Raw genomic sequence first — 16,930 nt, forward strand, 5'->3', positions numbered from 1 at the left:
AGCAGAGGAAACTATACTCAGCGTCTTGCAATAAACTATAATGGAGAAAAATCTGAAAGAGAATAAATACTTGTATAGGTCTATGTATATATTGAATTACTTTGCTGTATACTTGAAAATAACTGAAAGCCCAACACAACAGCATTGTAAGTTAACTGTACTTTAGTAAAAAAAGAAATCATTAAAACAGTTTGAATAGGTTCAGAGAGCAAGGGATAATCATGACATGATGTACTAAGCGATTCAATTAGGCTGTGACTGTGGAAAGGAAAAGAGAGGAAAGCAAAAAGGGGACATTTGAAAGCAAGTTTGGGCCTCAACCTTTTTTCCTTTATCTCTGTGCCCTTTCCATGAGCTATGTTTCCGGCTTTAATACCTTAGTGAAGAGTTTGCCCAAGTCCATGTCTATCCTTCCTGCCTCTCCTTCATATTCACACCCTGTATTGTCATTTGCATGTTATAGTCTTTACATTGGCCTTCAGGGCACCAGTGATAAAGAACCTGCCTGCCAGTGCAGGAGACAATGCAAGAGATGTGAGTTCGATCCCTGGGTTGGGAAGATTCCATGGAGGAGGGCAAGGCAACCCACTCCAGTATTCATGCCTGGAGAATCCCATGGACTGAGGAGCCTGGTGGGCTATGGCTCATAGCGTCGCAGAGTTGGACACAACTGAAGTGACTTGGAACGCTTTACATTTAGTCTTTACATTTCCCTGTATGGATACATCATCTTCCAGTGTCTCAAACTCAAGATATCTAGATCAAAATTAGCACTTTCACTCTCAAACCAGGTTTCTCTTCTGGCTTCTTTTCTGAGAAAAACTCCCCCATCTTCAAGCAAGGCGAAGGTTTTCAAAATCATGTTTGGTTGCCCATTCCTTCATCTCTGTGTCTAATTGATGGTCAATATTGCCCTTAGAATATCTCTCTTTCATTTCTCTTGTCCTTAGATCATGATTTACTCAGGAAGCTAGTGAAGGACAGGGAGGCCTGCTTTGCTACTGTGCATGTGGTCACAAGAAGTTGGACATGAATGAGCAACTAAACAACAACAACATGGTTTCATTTTTCCTTAGTGATTCATTTACACATTCATTTAATATTTATCAAATAGTTACCATGTGTTAGGATTTTTTTCTAGATGGCTTGGAATAAATCTCTGAATAAAGCAGACAAAAATCCATGCATTCTTGGAATTTATATTATAGTAATGGCTTCCTACTGGTATCCTTTTTTCTAGTTAATATCTTCCTTATTTCATTGCACACTTTCTTTCTAGACTAATCAAAAAGTGTACTTCTGATTCTGGCTAGTCTTCACTAAATCGCTCAATGACTCCCCATATCATAATAATCCACACAGCTTGGCTGATATTCAGGGCCCCTGGGTTCTGCTGTGTTATCTCTCATCAGTCTTAATGAAGTACTCAGCATCACTCTACTGAATATATTTTGGCTGGGAGGTAATTTGTTTGGCAAATTTCTGCAGCTGCTAAAAAACACAGAAGAGGTTCATATTAGTAAAACTGGTGTTGATTAGCTCGAGGAATGTGAAAGACTGTTGAGAAGGGTCATGCTGACTTTATTGGAAGTACTATAGAGATCTTGGTTAATTAACAGAAAAGAAATGAAAAGTTGACTAAAATGATCAGAATAAAAATATTACTATGGAAAGAATTCCATTGGAAAAAGACCAAGAACCTTGTCAGAACAAAAATCCCACCACACTTTGCTTCATGTTAACCTTGGAGAGATCTTGGTTAATTAACAGAAAAGAAATGAAAAGTTGACTAAAATGATCAGAATAAAAATATTACTACAGAAAACATTATATTGGAAAAGGACCGAGAACCTTATCAGAACAGGTTCCGTCACACCTTCCATCATGTCTCCATAACTCACCACGAAATGCTGGTAAGAATGTCATCAAGGCACAATTTTTATGTACATTTTCTGAGACCAGTAATATGTAAAATAAAAACATGCTGGATTTCAATCATTTAAAATAGTCACTAACATTATTTCTTTTTTTTCACTAACATTATTCAAACATAAATAGCTTCAAAAAATAATAGATGTAGATTGGATTATTTAAAAAAATGAATGCACACTTTGAGATATATTTCTGAAGTTGGTGTTAAAGCAAAGAATATATTCAGTAAAACAAAAATCATTGGTGCCTCTGTTAGACATTATTCTAGACTATACAGACTCATAAATGTTATTGAATATGCAAATCTTATATTTTTATCTTAGCCATAATTTAGTTCTAGAAATAGTACAGCCAGCCTTCTGTATCTGTGGGTTCTACATGCATGGATTCAACCAATCAAAGATCAAAAAATTTGAAAAAAATTCTCAGATAGTTTCCCAAGTCAAAACTTGAATTTGCCATATGCCAGCAACTATTTACATAGCATTTACATTTTATTTACAACTATTTACATAGCATCTACATTGTATTAGGTATTATAAATAATCCTGAGATGATTTAAAGTATACAGAAAAAAAAAAAAGATATGGGAGGATGTGTGTAGGCTATTTGAAAACATGATGTCACTTTATATAAGGAACTTGAGTATCCATGGACTTTGGTATTCATGGGGGTCCTAGAACCAATCCCCTGTGGATACCAGGGGATTACTATAGGTTTAGTTTCACGTTAGTAAGTGTTCATCATGTAATTAGTCAGTCTGGCCAATTATGAAGTTAGTTTTTTTGAGCTGCTCAAAGAACTATGAAATGAGATAGATAAAAGGCAATTATGGATTCATGCAATTAAAAAGTCATGATGAATGAAAACTTCCACAAAGGAAAGATTAAAGTTTTGGTCAAGTACAGTCTTCAGCTATTTGTAGCAAAAGAAGATAAGAGAGAGGGAAAGTAATTATAGTGTCCTCCCACAGCTTTCAATTTTCAATACTTTTATTGTTTACTTCTGATCAGCTGACGCAAAATAGCTTCAATTTCAAAGGGATCTGTCCCCTCGTATTGGGAGACTCTTCCTGTTGGCACGATGCTTAAAATTCTGAAAGTTACCTGAATCTCAGGTAAACTAAAATGCCATTCAGCATCTTAATGTGAGAGAAGGCAGCTACCTGAGCAGGCATGAAGACACTTTGGTTACTTGTTACCCTGGTTCACAGAGGAGAATGTGATTAGAGCTCTGAGAGTAGGACTAGGGCAGTAAAGTGTTAGCATGAGTGCAAACCTGGCTCTGCCACTTATAAGCTTTATGACCTTGGAAAATTGCTAATCTTTTCTGTGATTCAGTTTCCTCATCTATAAAAGGAAGTTAATGATGGTATTTTCCTCTTATAGCAATTGTGGGGATTAAATGACTTAATATAGTTAGGGCATTATGCAGCACTTGGCTGGCTCATAGTAAGTGTTTAAGGAATGTTAGCTATGCTTTTTGGCTATGGTGTAGCTTATAAGTTAAGGATAACACAATCCATAGCATTCTCTCCATCTTTTGTGCTACTTTCTCTGTATGTGTATAAAGTAATGGTAATTTAAAAACAGATATACTAGTCATGTTTGTGACTCTGTTAAGTATATTTACTAAGGAATACTCCTGGCTCCTTTATGTAAGATATAAATGGGCTTCTTAAAACATTTATTTTATTAGTAAATTTTAGACATAAAAATTTTAACAAACAGAACTGGCAGGGTGGGGATGGAACACTGGACTGGCTGCCTGGACTCGTCATCCCCAGGGCATGTTCTGACCAAGGTTAGACTCTGGGCGGGTCACCCAACTTCCCTTCCTGGTTTCACAGACGTAAAATTAGGGAGTTCATCTAAATGCACACCAAAGTTTCTTCATGTCTCACATTCTAAGCTTGTTTCTTCTATCATCATAGTTATCCTGAGAGCTCATGTGCTTAATCCCACATTGTTACTATGCTTAAAATATTTTAAGGGTCTATAAAGAAAGAACACATTTTTTATTATCCTCAATGACATCAAATTTTCCCTTTAAAAGAGACTGAATTTTGAAAACAGTAAAAAATGTCTTGAGGCTAAGTCTGATGAGTAAAATGGGGTCATTTGAATAGAAAAACTGTGATGTAAGTATAATGGAATAAGAGTGCTTTCGAGAGAGGCTTATAATTGACTCTGGAGGGGATGAGTGTGTGTGTGTATGTGTGTCTGTATGTATGTGTGTCCACGTGTGTGCATGAATGTGTGCTTTGAAGTGCAATACACATTTATCGCTTTAAGTTCTGCAATGTTTTGTTAAAAACCCAGCCTTCTTTCTCACCAAATTTATACCACTATAATAACTGTGCTCTTTGTAAAGCAACTGCCTTTTGAATCAAGCGATACTTACTGAGATCTAAAAACAGCACAAATCTTATTTTTTAAAAAGGCTAATCCAACTTGCTTCTTGTAAAGCAGCTTGGTCCAATGTTGTGGGCTCATTATCCAACTGAAATACTGCTCTGTGCCTTGCAGTAGTCATTTATCTTCTCTATACCTCAGTACTTTTCTCAGAAAAGTCTAATAAATATGCTTGTTTATAAATGGCACTCTCTTACCTTGGATGAAGTGTTCCCCAAATGCGGTATGATGTAAGTACAAGGAAATCAGAATCATGCAACACTTCAGAATCTACTCCATGGGATTGCACTGTCTGATGGCTGAGTTTGTATTCATCAGTGAGAATACTACATACTTCTTAAGTGCAGTCTTATCATTTTCTTAAAATTTTGCTACTGCTTTATGAGATTAATAAAACTGATTGCAAATTATATAGTGCACATATGATAAATGTTTTTGAAATATTCACAAGCTGGAAATATCAACTGCACTTATACTCGAATTTATTTTGACCAGATACTAAAAGAAACGTAAATGACTTAGGTTCTCCACTAGAAGCAGCAAAGTGATTGGAAAAGCCCACAGGATATTAGTCATAACAATAGCTCCATCAGGATTCAGGAAACAGAAAAAATGACAAAAAAGCTACCTAATTTTTTTCTCTTTTGTTGACATTCCCTAAATTTAGCATTCTAAATTTAAAACAAATGTTTTAAAGGGGGGAGGTGCTTTGAGCTAGGAATAGTAGTTTCTACATTTCTATTTACATTCCGTTCAATGGTTTCTAGAGGCTATTCTTTGTTTAATATATGCATGGTTAAATGAGAAAAGAAAATAGTTTCCTTCATTGAAATATTAAAATGTATGTTATCTTAAACAAAAATATATGTATAAACATATACTATTATTTTCTTCTACTATCTCCCTTTGAATGTGAACCTTTGACATACCCCTGCTTTTGCAACTTCTGAAGCATCTTCTTTTCTTATTTTATATAAATAGCACATCCAAACTATCTTTTTCTTGATCTAGGACTTGTGCAAGCCTTATATGAAATACAACAGGTGTTTAGCATAGTAGCATAGTAGATGCTTACTAGACAGCAGCTATCAATATATGGTGTATCATATTTAATTTTTGCTTCTCTACCTATATTCACCCACCAACATTCTCTCCAGTCAAGTTCTTTTTCATTGTCCTTTCAACACATGATCACTGTTTCCATTTGTGATTTCATGTTTTTCTATATGTGTTACACCCACCCTCATATCCAAATTCTATTTGCGCTTGGTCTTGAAGCTTAAGTCTAATAAAATCTTTTCTATCCTACTCAGCAATGATTTCTTTTTCTCTTTTTTTTTCAGTATTTATTGTCTATACCATGCAACTTAATGTATAAGTTCATAATGCTTAATGTTGACATGTGTATTTTGATTCATTATTGCAGTAATCCAAGTCTATGTCCCAATGACTAAAGCAGAAGAAGATGAAGTTGAACCATTCTATGAAGACCTATAAGACCTTCTAGAACTAATACCAAAAAAATAAAAAATTTCCTTTTTATCACAGGAGACTGGAATGCAAAAATAGGAAGTCAAGAAATACTGGAGTAACAGGCAAGTTTGGCCTTAGAGTACAAAATGAAGCAGGGCAAAGGCTAACAGAGTTTTGCCAAGAGAATGCACTGGTCATAGAAAAAACCCTCTTCCAGCAATTCACAAGAGACAACTCTACACATGGACATCACCAGATGGTCAATACCAAAATCAGGTTGATTACATTCTTTGCAGCCAAAGTTGGAGCAGTTCTATCCAGTCAGTGAAAACAAGACCAGGAGATGACTGTGACTCAGATCATGAACTCCTTTTCACAAAATTCATACTTAAGTTGAAGAAAGTGGAAAGAAAGAGAACCATTTAGGTATGACCTAAATCAAATCCCTTATGATTATACAGTGGAAGTGACAAATAGATTCAAGGGATTAGATCTGATAGACAGAGTGCCTGAAGACTATGGATGGAGGTTTGTAACACTGTACAAAAGGCAGTGACCAAAACCATCTCCAAGAAAAAGAAATGAAACAAGGTAAAATGATTGTCTGAGGCCTTACAAATAGCTAAGAAAATCAAAAGGCAGAGGAGAAAAGGAGAGATATAACCATCTGAATACAGAGTTCCAAAGACTAGCAAGGAGAAATGAAAAAAGCCTTCTTAAGTGAACAATTCAAAGAAATAGAGGAAAACAATAGAATAAAAAGACTAGAGATCTCTTCAAGAAAATTAGAGAAACCAAGGGAACATTTCATGCAAAGATGGGCCCAGTAAAGGACAGGAATGGCACAGACCTAACAGAAGTGGGAGAAATTATGAAGAGATGGCAAATATACACAGAGCAGTGTACAAAAAAAAGATCTTAATGACCCATATAACAATGATGGTGTGATCACTCAGAGTCAGACATCTTGGAGTGTGAAGTCAAGTGGGCCTTAGGGAAGCATCACTAGGAACAAAGCTAGTGGAGGTGATGGAATTCCAGTTGAGCTATTTCAAATCCTAAAAGATGATGCTGTGAAAATGCTGCACTCAATATGCCAGCAAATCTGGAAAACTCAGCAGTGGCCACAGGACTGGAAAAGGTCCGTTTTCATTCCAATTCCAAAGAAGGGCAATGCCAAATAATGTTCAAACTATTGCATGATTGTGCTCATTTCACATGCTAGCAAGAAAATATCAAAATTGTTCAAGCTAGGCGTCAACAGTATGTGAACTGAGAACTTCAAGATGTACAAGCTGGATTTAGGAAAGGCAGAGGAACCAGAGATCAAATTGCCAACATCTGATGGACCTGAGTTTGAGTAAACTCTGGGAGTTGGTGATGGACAGGGAGGCATGGTGTGCTGCGATTCATGGGTCGCAGAGAGTCGGACACGACTGAGCTACTGAACTGAACTGAACTGAGCTGATGGATCATGGAAAAAATAAAAGAATTCCAGAGAAACATCTACTTCTGTCTCTTTGACTACTTTTGACTGTGGATCTCAACAAACTATGGAAAATTCATAAAGAGACAGGAATACCCAGACCACATTACCTACCTCCTGAAAAACCTGCATGCAGGTCAAGAAGCAACAGTTAGAATCAGACATGGAACAATGGACTGGTTCCAAATTGGGAAAGGAGTATGTCAAGGCTATATATTGCCACCCTGATTATTTAAGTTAAATGCAGAGTACATCATGCAAAATATGGGCTGGATGAAGCACAAACCGGAATCAAAATGGCCGGGAGAAATATCGATAATCTCAGTTATGTGGATGATACCACCCTAATGGCAGAAAGTGAAGAGGAACTAAAAAGCCTCTTGATGAAGGTGAAACAAGAGAGTGAAAAAGCTAGCTTAAAACTCAACTTCAAAAAATGACGGTCATGGTTTCTGGTCCCATCGCTCCATAACAAATAGATGACGAAAAAATTGTGACAGACTTTATTTTCTTGGGTTCCAAAATCACTGTGGATAGTGACTGCAGCCATGAAATTAAAAGATGCTTGCTCCTTGGAAGAAAAGCTATGACAAATGTAGACAGCACATTAAAAAGCAGAGATATCACTTTGCTGACAAATGTCTATATAGTCAAAGTTATGGTTTTTCTGGTAGTCTTGTATGGATGTGAGAGTTGGACTATAAAGCAGATTGAGTGCTGAAGAATTGATGCTTTTGAACTGTGGTGCTGGAGAAGACTCTTGAGTCCCTTGGACAGCAAGGAGATCAACCCTGAATATTCTTTGGAAGGACTGATGCTGAAGCTCTAATACTTTGGCCACCTGATGTGAGGAGCTGACTCATTGGAAAAGACCCTGATTCTGGGAAAGATTGAGAGCAGGAGGAGAAGGGGAAAACAGAGGATGAGCTGGTTGAGTGGCATCATAGACTCAATGGGCATGAATTTGAGCAAACTGGGAGATAGTGAATGACAGGGAAGCCTGGTGTGCTGCAGTCCGTGGATCGCAGAGAGTCAGACATGACTAAATGAGCAACAGAAATATCTTGAGAATATCACCGTTGCTTTCAGAGCAGAAGGACTGTATCTATTTTGTATGTCAAAAGGGAAAACAGTTGTCTCTTTGGCTTCTGGTTATATCCTTTCAGCCAACTGAGTGCAGAGCTTTAAACCAGTTGGTGACTGATTCTGGAGCTGCCAATGGGCAATCAATGGAGGTTGCTTTTTTCTCTTTCTGGAAAGGGAACAAAGTGCTTAGAAAGTTGGAAAATAAAAGGACTACAGATCTATGCTTTCTAGTTAAAGGAACATTTTCTACCTTTCTTTTGGGAATGGAAGCATAAAATTTCTTACAGTAGGAATTAGAAAGAAAGGTGGAGTTGTGCTATTTCTTATCAACTTTTATTAGTCATTATATTAAAATTGGAGAAATCAAGATAAATAGAAAATTATTTTGATAAGAGGAGATAGAAGACCTTTTAAATATCAAGTGAGCACAAAGGACAGGTATTCAATTTATTTGATTACAAGTAAATAGGATAATCGTTAAGCATAAAGTTAGATAGGTCTTTTATTCATTCCTCAAATATTTAATGAATGCTTACTCTATGTAGGCATGAGATAGGTGCTAGGAAAAAGCCTATATCCAAGGAGTTCAAAATGAAACAAAAATAGTCAATTATAGACAAATAATGAAAATATATTATAAATCAAAGATTATGATTCATCTATTCTGTGCCCCTAAGAGAGAGAGGAAGATAGGAATAAGAGAGCAATCTCTCAGTGTTTGTTTAAAACATAGCTTTTAGTCTGACAAATTAGAGTATGTGATAAGGAAAACCTGTCCTGTAAATCTAATCTGTGCTCAATAAAAAGATACTGGGTCATAGAAGAAAACAACAAACAAAAAACCACAGTTTGTTAAAACTGTATGTCAATTCGGGAGCCAGACTGTCTGGATTTAAATCTCAGTTCTAATACCCAATAGCTTTGTGATCTCAGTTTCTGTGTCTATAAAATGAGGATAATAATAGTATTTACCTCAAAGATTGCTACATTTAAGAACCAGGGTCTTGTACCCAGTAAGCATTATACAGTATGTTTTATATTATTTTTATAAGCTTTTAACAGAAAGATAAGGGAAGACAGGGTGCATAATCACCAGAAAACTAAACACAGAAGTAAAAAAATAAAACAATTGCCAGTTTTACTGATTTTTTTGTGATTCTGAGCAAACCATGTACCCCTTTGGATTAGTTACAACCCTGGTAAAAAGGGAACTACTGCTCATTCCATTTCTAAAAATTCTGAAACTCTGTGACGTGGTTGAGATATTTCTTATGCATCTTCGCCACTATCCATGAATTCAACAAAATCATTCTCGATGTAGTTTGAAATATGTCCTCATGTTTGTGCCACTAGATAGTTCTATTCCCAAAGTTAAAACGGATTAGTAGCCAATAGGCAAAAAGGGACTCTTTGACACCCTCTAAGGCTTGAAAACAGAGGTGCACTTGTACTAAATCCTCAGTAAATATTTTTTGTTATCTTTTTAACCTTATGACTAGCTAAGGCTCTAAGATACACTGGAATTAATTTTATTAATGGCATAATGATATCAGTGAAAAATTCAGTTCTCTTCCATTCTTAAATATCTTTAATGTAACAACTTTTGATGATTTTCTTACACTAAGAACTACTATAAGACAAAGGCCACACAAAACATTTGATGCACAAATAGTTTCAGAGAAATCATTACAAACATTACTGGCCACACTATTAATCTGATCCATATATTTGGTGAGATATATAAATAACTTCTGCTTCCAAGTTACCTAGTATTTGTACTCCAAAGTATTGGAGCTGAAGCCACTTCATGTGAAGAGCCAACTTGTTGAAAAAGACCTTGATGGTGGGAAAGACTGAAGGCAGGAGAAGGGGGCTATAAAGATGAGATGGTTGGATAGCATCACCGACTCAATGGACATGAGTTTAAGTAAACTCTGGGAGATAGTGAAGGACAGGGAAGCCTGGTGTGCTGCAGGCCATGGGGTTGCAAAGAGTCGGATGTGACTTAGCGACTGTCATACAACAACAGGAAACAAAATTCTTCTATCCAAATCTACAATCATCTATTTTAGCACTTACTGGTCCTCTGCATGTCTACTCACATGCAACTGTACGAGTGTCACTACAACCCATGACGTTGCTGCCTAAGATGATGCTTGTCAACTTCAGGCTCATTCACTCAGCGTATGTACTTGTAGACTAACCGTTGTGCACTAATATGTAAGTATGTAATAAACAAATACACAACATTCATGTGATTGGCCTGAAGTCATTAAAATGGATAAGTATATAAGATATTGGGCAGAGAGCAGATAATAAATATAGTTACTAAACCACTATATAATATTTATTTTAGATATTCATATTTATTACATATTAAAGTACTTTATATCCTATATCTATGGTTCAGGAGCATAGTCACCTGAGAACTAATTAGCATTTACTTATTAAAAATCACTGTGAATATTATTATTTCATTGAATATAGTCACATGAGCAATCAGTGATCCAGTCTAATCAGTAGTCCAGGATAAGTTGCTGTATTAAAGCTATTTATAATAATTGGTAAAGGATAACACAATTATTAAGTGTGATGGTCTTTATAACTTTTAAATCAGTTAATAAGAAGGAATTCTCTTTTCCCTAATGGCTAGAGTCAAAGGGAATGAATTCAGAGGTTTTCTGGGTTCAAGGAGAGAGTTTGGGTGATAGCTTAACATGGTATGTAGAGAGGGGCAGCCAGATTATATTTCTTCCAGATGTCCAGGTAACCAGGATGCAGAGTGTCATTATTAAGGAGCTCCACAGAAAAGGTCAATTTAAACTGTCAGCATCCATAATGCAAATCAAACAAAGGAAAAACAATGCTCAATGCTCAATATTGTTTTCCAGTAGATCACCAAAACATATTGAATCAGAATTAAAATCTCCATAAGGTAAAGTGCCACAGGGATAGTGAGAAAAGGAACACTTGGTGTGATTGATTAAATATTTCTTTAATTGCTATTATGTTTGTGTAGTGATTTTATTGGCTTCATTTTTTTTTGCATAAAAGACGTAGAAATCAAATATAGAAACAAAAAATAATCTGTAGGGAAGAAAAGGCCAATTAACTGCAAACTAATGAGTAAACAATCCTTTTCTTGAAGACGTGGTTCATGTTTAGCATCCCTTAAACTTTTCTGCTGGCCTTATACCATAAAACCCTGGCATCCCCTTCATTCCATTTTGCTTTCCATTCTCTCTTCTATATTTATTAGAAATAATGGTGTGCCTCTTTGATCAGAAGCGTCTCTTCTACTTGGTCCTTCCTCCTCATTTCCCTTGACCCGATTCTAGATCAGCCTTCATTACTTATGCATCCTGGTTTGTTTTACTCTTTGCTGAAATCCATCTTTCACATCAAAACTAGATTAACTTTCCCTTAAATACCATCATCACCATTTTACTCCTGGGCTCCAGAACAAACAATAGATTCTTGTAGCAGCTTGAAGGCTACAATATGGATTCTAAACTTCAAATTTTCTTTCAGATTAACTTGATGTCTTTATTGTTATCCAATACATTCTGATCTATACCACTTCTATTCTGTTGTTTTCATTGTTTCTCCAAGAATTCCCTAGTTTTTTCCTTCAGCCTAATTATTTTCTACTATTCTTTCAAGGTCAAGTCCAAGGTTCACATCCTTTGAAGAACTTTCACTCATATTTCCTTGGATTAACTCTTTATTCTGTATGGAATTCAATTTTTTCAATATCTCAACTACACAATTTACCCCAGTATAAATAAGCAATACTGATAAATGTCAGTACATATTTATAGAAATGTCTGTATTGTTCATTGTTTTATGTGCACAGGTCTTTTTTCTTCAGCTAGAAATGAAGATCATGGCATCCGGTCCCACCATTTCATGGCAAATAGATGGGGAAACAGTGGAAACAGTGTCAGACTTTATCTTCTTGGGCTCCAAAATCACTGCAGATGGTGACTATAGTCATGAAATTAACATGCTTGCTCTTTGGAAGTAAAGTCATGACAAACCTAGACAGCATATTCAAAAGCAGAGACATCACTTTGCCAAAAAAGGTCTGTCTAGTCAAAACTATGGTTTTTCCACTAGTCACATATGGATGTGAGAGTTGGACCAAAAAGAAAGCTGAGCGCCAAAGAATTGATGCTTTTGAGCTGCGGTGTTGCAGAAGACTCTTGAGAGTCCTTTGGACTGCAATGAGATCCAACTAGTCCATCCTAAATGAAATCAGTCCTGAATGTTCATTGGAAGGACTGATGCTGAAGCTGAAACTCTAATACTTTGGCTGCCTGATGAGAAGAGCTGACTCACTGGAAAAGACCCTGATGCTGGGAAAGATTGAAGGCTGGAGGAGAAGGGGATGATAGAGGATGAGATGGTTGGATGTCAACACCAACTTGATGGACATGAGTTTGAGCAAGCTCTGGGAGTTGGTGATGGACAGGGCAGCCTGACATGCCTGCAGTCCGTGGGGTCACAAAGAGTCAGACACAACTGAGCGACTGAACTGAACTGAGACCACAAGTGATTTTCAAGTAGATTCCCCTAGAATATACTCATCATAAATATGCTTTAATTGATAAACTTCATTTGTACCTTAATATGTTACTTGCCAATTTATGGATATTTTGATTATCTTACACTTAAAATGGTCCCCAGAGGGACCATTAATAAGTTATATTATTGTTCGGAGCTTGGCCATGAAACTCTTTTTAGTTAGTGGTCTATGAGCAGAGGTGATGTATGCCACACCCATGCGAGAAGCACAGGAGGCACCAGGGTTCTGCTGGCCTCTTTCACAAGTTCTCTTTGAAATGAAAACAGCTTATCCCAGATAGGACTGCTTCTCTGGCCTGGCCCCTGGGACAAGAAGCCATGCAGGGACCTGAAGTTGACCCACAACTCACAGCAGAAATCAGTCAAATCACAGCCCTTATGTTCCATGAATGAGAAATAGCTTTTTTCAAGTCACTGGTACTTTGGGTTGTTTGCCACACAGAAAAGGTGACTAATGTAGGACCTTAGACTTGATTTAACATCCTCATTTGCTGATAAGGAAAGACTTCTAGGTTTTTAGTAGCTAACAGAAGAATCACAACAAATATTTGAACTACTGACTTGTTTTGTTAAACACAAAATACCTGGCTTCTTGTTATCTTGGAAATTTGGGGGAATATCACTCAAATTTGGGGCCTTAGTACTACCTAGACTACTACTCAGTACTGCTGTCTTTTATCTGGCTTTTACCTAAAGAATATCTAGTAATAAACCAAACGAACTATCAGTGTCAAATGGAACATACTTCTACCTGAAAGATATTACACTCTTTAAGGTTCAAGCTTATTTGGTAGTAGATAGAATAAAATGCAATGATTTTTAAAACACGTTTCAGGCCCAGTGCTTTCATCTACATTGTTAATCCAAAATATACATTTCAAAATCTTTTTCCTTAAATAACATAGAAAATTCTGATTTCAGGATAAATATAACTTCTTAATAAATTGCCTCCTAAATTTCCATGACAAAGTCTCATGTGTGCTTTGACACCAAATGACAAGACTAAAATTCCCACGTTTTCCCTTTGCAAAATTGAGATGGAAACATCCCTATTAGTATGTGCTTCAGAATTTTAACTTGGTCCTGAAGTTTACTTTATGCTTTGGCAGTTTTTAGAAATGAATTAATTTTGCTTACTTTATGACATTTTTAGTCCCTAAAAATTCAGAGACTAAACTCAGTTACATTTTTATTTTATTTTCTGTATCAATTTTTTGAGAATAACTAGTTATATGCAGCAATAACTTTTCCCTTTTAATGGGAAAAATAATACTTTAGTACATGCTTTAGGAAATGAACATTTTATTGTACAACCATTCATAACTTCCCTTTTATGCTATTGTTTATTGTGGTTTTCCAAACAAAGAAAACAAAATGTAATAAACTAAATGGAGTAACCAAGTGAATTTTCTTTTTCTGTATTTTCTCTCTTCTTATTGGAACTGCACACAAATCTTACCTTTGTGAAAAAACATCCCGGTAAGGACTGCCATGCTGTAATGCAATTCCATATCCTCGGTCAGCAACGGTATTCCCAATGGTATAAAAGGAACAATCTGGATCATTGATTGCCACATATTCCAATACAGCTGCATCCCATACAAAAGCATAATTTCCATATTTCACCTGTGCAAATATGAAGAACATGAGAGGAAAAAGGTTTAAGGTTGGAATTTAGTCATACAGACAGGATAAAAAAATGTTAAATTGCCATACATTTAACAGTGTAAACTAATAGGGCCAATATTTCAAACTAAACACCTATTCTGAATGAGAATTTGACTTTTGGTTCATTTATAGCTCTGTTCTCTTGGAAATGCAATGAAGTTGGAATGTCAACTATGTTTGTAGGCACACCGCTTATAGTAAAATGACCCCTGAGTAGTAAATGTCATCTGAACTGGGAGAACAGTAAATGCAGGGAAGGAAGCACGTCTTTGATCTTCTTTGAGTGCAGTAATTCTTACAGCTGGCCTTGTGTTTTTCAGGACCCTGGAAATTGTGCTTGTTTTTGGAGTTGTTATAAGAGATATTGGTTCCTTCGGATTATTAGGCTTCTAAGCCAGGTAGGCTTTTGCACTACCCAACGTAGGTATTATCTTCCTGTCTGTGACCTGTACTCTAAATGAATTCTGTAAGTACAACTCATATTTAAGAAAAATAACTAACACTGCCTGGCTGGCAAGATTTCTTGTCCAATGTCCTAAGTTAATCTGCTGTCAAGTGTGACCTATGGTAATCTTGTAGTCAAACTTGGTAGGTGCTGCAATGAGGATAAAAATTATACAAACTTCTCTATAATCATGTAGGGAACATGATTTCTTCTGGGTTGTTTATAATATCTTTCAGTGATTATCCCTTTTCCCATTAGTAATCACTCATAAGTTTAACAAAAATAAAATTTAACAAAAATAAAAACAGATCTTAATAAAGTTAATGTAGAAAATTATTATATATAACATGAAACTTAACTTATAAAATAGATGGAACTAATAATTAAATCAAATATTCAGTGTGTTTATTTGCTTGTTTGCTTATTTACTTATTTGAGGGGAAAGCAATATTTTGGTAAATATGATTAGGGAAAAAGAAAAAAACATATAAGTATCAGTAGAGGGAATGATGTTAGCAAAATGGGTGAATAGGAGGTCCCCCCGCTTCAAGTGTGTTAGATGCTCTGTTGTGTTCAACTCTTTGGAACCCCATGGACTGTAGCCTGCCAGGCTTCTCTGTTCATGGAATTTTCCAGGTAAGAATACTGGAGTGGGTAGTTATTCCCTTCTCTAGGGGATTTTCCCAACCTAGGGATAGAACCTGGGTCTCCTGCATTGTAGGATTCTTTTCATCTGAGCCACCAGGGCCTTCATATCCCTAGAAAAATATCAATGTAGTAGCCATCCATAAACAAAACTGTCTTTGTGGAAGGCTTGGGACCCAGGCTGAAAAACTCAGGCAGAGTGTAAGGCTGATGTAGGATGCTTTCAGAAGGAGGCATGTACCCCAGTGGCCTGCTGGCCCACTGTGGTCCTGGCTGTAGTCCTAGAAGCAGCCCTATTTCCCTGTGGACTCTGCTCTAGCATCTGTGAAGATAACAGGTAAGGATATCCATTTTCACCACTTCTATTCAATATAGTACTGGAAGTTCTAGCTAGAGTAATTAGACAAAGAAAAATATACAAATTTGAAAGGAAGAAGTGCAATTATTTTTATTTGCAGATCATGTGACCATATGTGTAGAAAATCCTAGAGAGTACAAGTTGTTGCTCAGCAGCCCAGTCATGTCTCACTCTTTGTGACCCCATGAATTGCAGCATGTCAGGCTTCCCTGTCCTTCACTATCTCCTGGAGTTTGCTCAAACTCATGTCCATTTAATCAATGATGCCATACAAACATCTCGTCTTCTGTCATCCTCTTCTCCTTCTGCCTTCCATCTTTCCCACTGTCAGAGTCTTTTGTAATGAGCCAGCTTTTTGTATCAGGTGGCCAAAGTATTGGAGCTTCAGCTTCAGCATGAATTTCCAATGAATATTCAGAGTTGATTTCCTTTAGTATCGACTGGTTTGATCTTCTTGCAGTCAAAGGGACTCTCAAGAGTCTTCTTCAGCACCATAATTTGAAGGCATCAGTTCTTTGGTGCTCAGCCTTCTTTATGGTTGAACTCTCACACCTGTACATGACTCCTGGAAAAACCATAGCTTTGACTATACAAAGTGATGTTCTGTATACAAAGTGATGCCTTTGTCGACAAAGTGATGTCTCTGCTTTTTAATATGCTGTCTAGTTTTGTCATAGCTTTTCTTCCAAGCAGCGTCTTTTAATTTCATGACTGCAGTCACATTATATACAAAATAAATTCCTATAGTGCAATACATTACTTAAAATGAACAAAGAACCAAAATTTTAAAAATCCACAAAACTAGAAAAATTTTACATTGGAAAAAGAATGGGACA

General features: G+C 36.4%; 1 protein-coding gene across 1 annotated transcript in view; it reads right to left on the reverse strand.

Moving 5' to 3' along the window:
- Nucleotides 1-16,930, reverse strand: part of GRID2 (glutamate ionotropic receptor delta type subunit 2) — a 1,497,839-nt gene that overhangs the window by 116,330 nt on the left and 1,364,579 nt on the right. Inside the window, exon 14 of the mRNA XM_061164751.1 lies at nt 14,438-14,604. Within this exon, the coding sequence (XP_061020734.1) occupies nt 14,438-14,604 (167 nt within the window). The remainder of the gene's footprint in view (nt 1-14,437; nt 14,605-16,930) is intronic.

The sequence above is a fragment of the Dama dama genome, chromosome 17 (assembly GCF_033118175.1).
Source record: "Dama dama isolate Ldn47 chromosome 17, ASM3311817v1, whole genome shotgun sequence".
Taxonomy (NCBI): Eukaryota; Metazoa; Chordata; class Mammalia; order Artiodactyla; family Cervidae; genus Dama; species Dama dama.